Consider the following 8935-nt stretch of genomic DNA (forward strand, 5'->3'; position numbering starts at 1 on the left):
ATTAAAGAGAGCAGAATGTGTGACAGAAAGATATGTTTGCTCCCACACTGCCAAAAGCCTACACGGACCAGAATGCAATGCAGGAAGGTGTACAGCAATCCATTTAATAAACTAGTGAACCCATCACCACACTCACAGATTGATACATCAAACTCAAACATGAGGGGTGTGCATGAAAGAACAAAAAATAAATTTATGCTTTACACCTTGTCATTAAAATGTGTAACCAGAAGTGACACAACAAATGATTCGCTTGTGTGTGAAAAGGTGGATTTTTTTCTTCAAAAGTAAAATCACTTTATATTTTGACGTCTCCTGCTATAATTGAATCAAATACATCTGGCGTGAGTGGAGTATAGTTCTTCTCTTTTTCATTCAGAAAGTAGAGTGAGTCTGTTATTTCATTTGGGTTGAAGCCCTGCTCCACTACTTTCGTCTTTATTAGCTTGAACGTGCCTGTAATGTCCAGTGACCTCTGTAATAAATCACAGTACAACCAATTATTAGTGGGCTAAATAAATCACTATGGCAACAAAGAGGCTTACCAACAAATGCATTTGTAAAAGTGTAAAATAACTGCAGTAAACATACTTGAATCCTCAGAAAGCGTGGCCTGGCGTAGGACGGCAGGAAGTCCTCGACATGTTTAAAAACAGCCGTGGAGTCAAACTTCAGTCCATCCATCAAAGTAACAGCAGCCATCCCGGCTCTTCCCTCCTGGCCTGGAGACAAAAGTTAAACAGTCACAAAACAGGAGTTAACTGAAGTTCAGTATTGCTAATCTCACAATAGTGTGTCAAAAAAATCTCAGGAAGCCGGACAAGTGGAGGACAAAAGAAAAGGACAGGGCTAAGAAACCTACAGCAGATGAACAACATCTGAAAGTTATGTCCTTAAGAAATAGGAAAGTTGATCCATCTACTGTTCATAGAAGCCTCATCAGAAATCTCAATAGAAGAGTGGCTGTCAAGAAGCCATTCAAAGGATGTGAAACAGGGAGAAAAGGCTAAGGTATGCCACATTATACAAGAACTAGACTAAAAATCGGTGGTGACAGGTGTTATGGAGGGATGAATCTACATATGAAATTTCTGGTTCATGCCATCATGAACATATACGGAGGAGGTGAGGAGAGAAGCACAACATTGAGTGTTTACAGACACAATGGAGGCTGGTTTGGGGCTGCATTTCAGCCATTGTTTGGAAATTGATGGAATTATGAATGCAGAATAGTATGGTCTGATTTTAATCCACCATGCAGTAGTATTTGGAAAGCATTTGATTGACAAGAGCTTCATTTTTCTGCCTCACAATGACCCCAAACACACTGCCAATGTAGTTAAAAACAAGTTGGATAGAAAAACATACAATGGATCACTATCAGTCATGAATTTGTATCCTCAGATCTTGGACTACAAAATTATTGAAGTAGTGCGGGATCATCTGGATGGAGCACAGAGCAACAAGCAGCAAACATTGCCTGCCCCCCCATATTTTGTACGGCTATATATATAAAGATTCAAAGTTTGGTGAGGTTTGTTAATGCCATCTTAGAGCTCCTTTTTGTTTTAAAAAGAATTCATTTTTATGCATAGCGAAGAAAAAATGCTGGATATCATTGTTAAACAATTTGATCATTGATTCAGTAGCATGTGTTTCTTGGTTTTGGCACAAGCGCAGCAACAAAGCAACATGTACCTGGCACTTTGACTCCGTAAACATTGGCTTCTTTAATGCAGTCAGCCAGCGCGAGGATGTCGGCCACCTCAGCTGTAGCTACGTTCTCTCCTTTCCATCTGTTGGTAATTTTTGTATTTTTTCAGTGCTCTGTGTGAGCTCACATTTTTAAGCATTATTTCAAAACATGCGCTCACCTGAATGTGTCGCCAACACGATCGTGGAAGTACATGAAATTATCCTCATCGATGCGCAGCAGGTCGCCGGTGTTGAAGTACAGATCACCTTTCTTGAAGACGTTACGCAGCTTCTTTTTCTCAGTTTGCTTCATGTCTCTCACATAACCAATGAATGGAGCTTTGGCTGTTATTTTAGTCACCAGAAGTCCAGGTTCACCTGATCAAAGTACAGGAGAAGTCATATTTGGGGTTGTTATATTTAAAGTCAATATTAATGAGATTTCAATAGATACTTATTTTTAAAGATGCACGGGTGAGAACTTTAGAAATATAAATAAAAGGACAGGAAACAAAGAATCCTTGGTTTTGTAAGCATCCTGCAAGTAACACACCTCTCTGAACCTCCATGCAAAAACCAGAAGAATCCCTCAAAGGTTCTTCTTTGTCTATGTCATATTTGATCACAGCATATGGAAAAAACATCTGTAAGTTTAAAAAAAAAAAAGCTAAAACACTGCTTCATGAGTGACAGGTTTTACTTCTTAATGTGAGCTGAAACATGGACTTTTACCTTGTGCAGGAAGGTGTGTCGCCCAAGAGCTCCCATCTTGCTGCTATAATTCAACAGAGCAAAGTTTCCCTCAGTTGCTCCGTAAAATTCTCTGATTTGAATTTCCCCAAATCGTCTCACAAAGTCCCTCCAAACATCTGCTCTGATCCCGTTGCCTACTGCAAGTCTGACTTTGTGGTTTTTATCACTGAGTTTCTGTTTGAAGAGAAAAGAAGAGCATGCGTTTGTTAGTTTTCTAAACCTTTCTGTGTGAGACAGTAGTATTAATGTTGGTGCTGTGTTGGCACAAACCTGTGGAGTGTTGCAGAGATAACGCATAATTTCACCTATGTACTGTATGACAGTGACATTATATTTTCTGCAGTCGTCCCAGAACTGGGAAGCAGAAAACTTACTCCTCAGAACAACAGGAATACCTGCACACAACAATAGATGACAACAGCACACTTTAAAGAGTAGCAGTGGAAGTAGTCAAAATTTTGGGTTTTTCAACAAATATGTAACATATAGTTACATATATGTAACTATGGTTTTTATATTACATTGGTTAAAAAAATAAATAAAATAAAGTCATACACCAATCATATATCTAAAAAACACAATAGTATATATCCAAAGAGTTCATACCCCTCTCAATGGCCCCAGTGAAGACAAGGAAGCCGGTGCTGTGATAAAGAGGGAGGGTATCATAAATCACATCTTTGGAGTTCACTCCTGATGAAGGCAGAAGTAAAGACATGGTCCACACTCTGCCTTGAGTGATCAAAGCTGCTTTAGGAAGACCTGTTAAAGACAAGCCAGAGGCTCAGGTGGCGAATCTTCTGTTTCTTTCACTGATGCATCGTGAATCTCAGTAAGTAGTTTACCTGTTGTCCCTGACGTGTATATGTAGGCTGCTGGACTCTGCATGGTTAAATGGGACCTTAACTCCTTGGGTATAGGCTCAGAGGAAGCCTGATTCATTTTATCAATGAAGCTTTCCACACCTGTAACTTCACATCTGTCAGCTAAGATGAAAACATTGATCTGCTGTTCGTGAAGATGGGGCAGCACCTCCTTCACTGCATCCAGCAAGTCTAGAAAATTGTTTCATACAATTGATGAACTCCAGGCCTGTCAGATTATTTATTTATGTATTTATCTGGTTATTGAATGTTGAGTAAATGAGCTCTCTACTGTCTCCATTTCTTGGAAAAGCAGACAGAAATGCAGGTACTACCTTCAGCTGCTACCAGAGTTGTGGCTCCGCTGCAGTTGAGGCAGTGTAGCAGAGACTTGGATCTGATGTTGGAGTTGAGCAAAGCTCCAGCACATCCAATCTTCACCAAACCCAACCAGAGCCACAGGAACATCGGCTGGTTCCCCAGGAACAGCGCCACCGTGTCTCCTTCTTTTACGCATCCAGCCTGCAGAAACGCTCTCGCAACTTTGTTGCTCAGGACGTCTGCGTCCCGGTACGTGAACGTTTCATCTTTAAAATAAACGAAAGGCTTGTGCGGCTGTGTCTTCACCAGCTCTAAAAAGCGGTCCAGGATTGAGTAATTAGTCTGCACGCACTTTTCGATGAACCGCCTTACTTTTATTTTAGTGAGCACGAATTGGACATCCTGGAGGAAGGAAGAATGGCGGAGTAAAACGCCACATGCAATCAAAGCCGCACACACTGTCCAGACCAACATGTTTGTCTCACAGCTGTCCTGCTGAAGACAGAGCAGAGGTATAAAAAGGCATGTGGAGCAGGAGGAGGAGCACTGAGAAATTCCAAAGGTTGAAAAGCATTTTGTATTGCTAGTGAACAACCAGATGAGCTGCATCAATGATTTACAGTATAACATACTGCTTTCACGTGTTTTAGGCCTTTCACTGGCTTTATACCGTGTGACCACTTTAGATTGTGCTAGTGGACCAAAATGAAGCCCAAACAGACAGTGAGAGGGTAGCACCTGATGACCTGAACATGAAGACAGGCTGGAGATTGTCGGATCTCAGCTAAGCTTTTGCTGGGCTGTGTTCGCTCACACAGAAGGGCAGGTGCAAGTTAACCTTTAACTTGCAGTTTTGCCAAGAGCCACTGGTGAGTCTGTTGGGGCACAAGGCAAAAATTCAGAGGAACCCTTTAACTAGCACCAAATACTCTGACTATCAACAATAACTGTCTAGAAGGAAAGTGAAACCCTTTTCTGTGTCCGCTGCATCAGCCAGCAACATCGGGGAATTAGGCAGTCAAGGCCCCGATGTTTCTGACCTCACTGTTTATAATGAGATTACTAAGAAGACTCCTCATACCGAGACGTTTGTGCATACAAAGAGGAGTATGCACAGAGAGCCTACTCCTGGCTCTGAATGTGAGAAGCTGCAGGAAATCTGGTTGAGGCCTCTGTTTTATGACTTGAGGCAGCGCCAACAGGACAGCAGCTTTGACAGTCCCTCCTAACAGCAAAACATTCTAAACGTTATGATCCCCAGTTTATGTTTTTCCCAGTGGTCCTAAGTTTCAACTGTATAAATTCCAATTAACATGTATCTGTTGTGGAAATATTAGTAATAGTAACAAGAAGTTGTGTGCCAGAAAAGCCAGACAGCTGTTAATTATTGAGCTTCAAAGATGTCAGAGAGGATTTCGTAACCTGCTGCTGGCTGGAGTTTACATATTTACAAAGTATGTATAGAGGAGGTTCCTGATTAACTCTAGTGAATATGTATGTTTCTTACTGCTTTATTGCCTTGTGTAAACAAACGCAGGCTAAATTCCATATCAGGAGTAACACTTCAAAAGCTAAATTCAGTGCAGTTTTGGACCTCTCAGTCAGTTTTGAGTAAATCTGCTTCTGTCTAAAAGCTTTTAAGTGGTCTATTACTTTAGCAGTATAGTTTATTACTGTGTATATGTGTGTGTATGTGTGTGTGTATGGTCAGATTTATAGTGTCACGGCTGCCGAGGCGAGCCGTGTGGTGTTGGGGGAAAGGAGGACCCAAAATGCAGGCAATGACTGATGATTCGAGTGACATTTATTTACAAGGTGGTGTAATGGCAAACAGGCAGTGAGGGATGACAAGTAACTAAAGAAACCTAAACTGGGAAAACTAAATAACAAACCTGAGAACACACGAAACGAAGTGCGGGGCAGAGAGGCACAGTGAGAGGAACGAAACACCGTGGAACACAGACGAACCGGCAGCAGGCAGGAGAACACACAGGGCTTAAATACACACAGCAGTAATCAGGGGATGAGAAACAGGAGGGCAACACACCTGGGAGAAGTCGGAGCTGGCGGGACAGGGGAAACGTAAACTGAACACACTCACATGAGACGGGGACCTTCAGAATAAAACAGGAAACTCAGACACAGAGAACCAGATAAGACACTGAACTAAACAGATTCCCAAACAGACAGTGTGACACCATAGACAGACAGAACACAGACGTGGGACCAGGGCAAGCACAGAACAGAAACCTAACAAATGGCAAATCAGAACAGAATACATACTCAGAATAGACAAAAGCATAAAGAGACACAAAACACTGAGTCGGCAGACTCAGGACCATGACATATAGATGTTCAAACAAATCTTTAAACATGCATCAAAAGATTTGTTACTCTTGAGATGACTCACCCTCGAGTCAAAATTCACAAGTTGCAAACAACTTTACACCTGTTTCAATATCTCTGCAGCAAAAAAAAGAAGAAGAAGAAAAATCAGATACAAAACAAAACAGTTTATATGTTGGGTTTATGTTATCCGCAATTTATTGGAAGCTTAACTTCTGTTCACAACTTGCTGCTGTTGCCCAGGGATTACAGACGATCTCTATGGATATAGATATGGATATGGAGGGTGTGTGTATGAAATCACAGCTTTAATAAAATTATTATGAAGGCAAAGATCATTTAAAACACCTTCTCATTAAAATGTGCAGCCAGAAGTGCAACGCTGGCATCTCAATAATTTGCATCCCGGCTCTTCCCTCCTGACCTGAAGACAAAAGTTAAACAATGACAAAACATGTGAAACCATGCCCAGAAAACTGCGCAACTCTGACACATTAGTTGGCTCTGTCATTTCTGTAATCATAATACAAAAGGGACATGAAATTTAAAATGCTAGGTCAAAAAACCCAGCCCATGACATCATGCTTTGTCCTGTAGTGTGTTTGTCATGTGAATCAAGTGGGCAAGTTCATCCCCCATTTAGCTGAAAAAGACAAAGCCCTGCGAGATCTTCTTTCCACAAAGAATGCATGGTACTGGGGGAACTGACCAAGCGAGAGCTTTCAAAACATTAAGAGATGCCCTGACCTCACCCCCAGTGCTCGCAATGTATGACCCCAACAGAGACATTAAAGTATCAGCAGATGCTTCATCCTATGGTCTCGCAGGTGTTCTTTTGCAGCTGTGGGAAGAAGGATGGCGACCAGTGGCGTATGCATCGAGGTCCCTTTCTCCTACTGAACCACGATAGGCACAAGTAGAAAAAGAGGCACTGGCGTCTAGTCTACATGGGCGTTTGAGCGATTTCGTGATTTCCTGATTGGTAAACATTTTTGTCTCGAAACGGACCACAAACCTCTCGTTTCCTTACTGGGAGGACAAGCTCTGGATCTCTTGCCACCCAGGATCTAGCGATTCAGAATGAGACTCATGCGTTACTCGTACAATGTGCAGTACGCCCCAGGGAAATCGCTCTGGACAGCAGATACGTTGTCCCGCTCGCCTCTGAAAAAAACAGTGAACATGTCAGACAAAGAGCTAATGGAAAGCACAGACATATAAGTGGACAGTATTGTAATAAACATGCCTGTCAGTTCCTCATATATGCAAACACTGAAGGAACAACTGAAAAGTGACAGTGTGTGTGCTTGCGTCATGGACATGTGCACCCAAGGCTGGCCAGAACATGCAAAACAAGAGCCTTTACTGAGAAATTACTGGCCTGACCGAGCCACGCTCACAAGACGGCCTTTTGCTAAAAGATACACGGCTTGTCATTCCTTCAGCGATGAGAAACAAGGTGCTGGAAAAACTACACGAAGGACATCAAGGTGTTGTAAAATGTAAAGCTTGTGCACGCCAAACAGTGTGGTGGCCCGGGCTGAGTCAACAAATCTCTGAGATGGTGCTCAGAAGCAGAACGTGCTGTACAGACTGTAAAAAATCTTCTGAAAAAAGCAGCTGATCCTTATCTAGCTCTTCTTGCCTATAGAGCTACACCACTCCAGGCCGGATACAGCTGACTGAGCTTTTAATGGGCAGACGTCTGCGAACCACACTGCCAACACTTGCATCGCAGCTGGAGCGTACACTGCCGGACGGCGCACTGCTTGCTCAAAAGGAAAGGGAGAAGAGGATGATGGACATGGCAATGTCTAACAGGCGCCACCGTGCAACACCTTTATGCAGCCTCTCCCCTGGAGAGCAAGTTTGGGTGACCGATGTCAAAACTCCAGGCACTGTTATCTAAAATCACTCTATACCACGATCATACACAGTGGAGTTACCACAAGGGACTGTGAGGCGTAATCACATGCATTTGATTCCTTTAAGTTCACCAGTGCACGAACCTGCTAATGTGCCTGTGTTGCAGAAACCACAAACACCCAGTGTAATCCCTGCTACACCTGTTAACGCTGATGTTGTCTGAACCAAGTCAGGGAGGGCAATAGTTAAAGCTAAAAAGTTAGATCTATAAGAGAAAAAAAAAGGTTGTTGTTATATAACTGTGTTACAATGGTTTTGTAGAGCAGAGTAAAACAAATCAAAAAGAGTTGTCAAAAAAAGAAGAAGAAAGAAATGAAAAAAGGAAATAAAAACAAAAGGTTAAAAATGTGATGCAGTTTGTTTGCCAGATGTTTTTGTTTGGCTTTGAAAAAGAAAAAAAGTAATCAAAAGGTAGTCCACTCGAAGGTTCTGTCCTGAGAAAAGAAATATTCTGTTTTTGTTTAAAAGGGGAGATGTGGTGTATTCATAATTGTCCCTGGTACATTTGTATGGGCAATATGTGTTTATTGTTCGATTGTGTAATTACGTGTTACGCACTGGCAATGCATGCCAGGAGGCGGTAATACAGTGAGTAAAGAGTTGGTCTTACGGCACTCAGTGGTCCTGCATACTTATTCAGATTCAGAGTAAGAATCACACAGAAACTAGCAAGCTAACTCCCTGCTAACTTCTGACTCCATTAAATTTCATAAATTTGGTTTTCGTGGATGCCTGGATGTTAAACTTAATTGTTACACCTGGTAGAGCAGCAATGCTGATCATTTTTTACAGATGAAAGGATTTAGACAGTTTTTAACTCCCAGTGATACTGCAGTGTTCGTTTGACTTTGGGACCTGAAGAGGAGTTTGGGCCCAAGCATGGCCAATGATGTCAGACTTAAACAGTGTTGGGAAGGTTACTTTTAAAATGTATTCCATTACAGAATACAGAATACATGCCCCAAAATGTATTCTGTAACGTATTCCGTTACGTTACTCAATGACAGTAACGTATTCTGAATACTTTGGAT

At 41.9% G+C, this 8935-nt stretch overlaps 1 protein-coding gene across 1 annotated transcript in view; it reads right to left on the minus strand.

Annotated features, from left to right (window-relative positions):
* Positions 1 to 242: 242 nt before the first annotated feature.
* LOC102193928 (very long-chain acyl-CoA synthetase-like) overlaps positions 243 to 8935 on the minus strand; it is a 12187-nt gene continuing 3494 nt past the window's right edge. Inside the window, exons 3-14 of the mRNA XM_013909539.1 lie at positions 7083 to 7142; positions 5680 to 5695; positions 3647 to 4034; positions 3294 to 3503; positions 3055 to 3210; positions 2719 to 2843; positions 2428 to 2622; positions 2249 to 2339; positions 1875 to 2073; positions 1699 to 1796; positions 592 to 722; positions 243 to 475 (exon numbers count right to left, since the gene is read on the minus strand). Coding sequence (XP_013764993.1) covers positions 299 to 475; positions 592 to 722; positions 1699 to 1796; positions 1875 to 2073; positions 2249 to 2339; positions 2428 to 2622; positions 2719 to 2843; positions 3055 to 3210; positions 3294 to 3503; positions 3647 to 4034; positions 5680 to 5695; positions 7083 to 7142 — 1846 coding nt within the window. The 3' untranslated portion in view covers positions 243 to 298. The remainder of the gene's footprint in view (positions 476 to 591; positions 723 to 1698; positions 1797 to 1874; positions 2074 to 2248; positions 2340 to 2427; positions 2623 to 2718; positions 2844 to 3054; positions 3211 to 3293; positions 3504 to 3646; positions 4035 to 5679; positions 5696 to 7082; positions 7143 to 8935) is intronic.

This window comes from Pundamilia nyererei, unplaced genomic scaffold, assembly GCF_000239375.1.
Source record: "Pundamilia nyererei isolate P.nyererei 1_Seehausen unplaced genomic scaffold, PunNye1.0 scaffold00027, whole genome shotgun sequence".
NCBI classification, from domain to species: Eukaryota; Metazoa; Chordata; class Actinopteri; order Cichliformes; family Cichlidae; genus Pundamilia; species Pundamilia nyererei.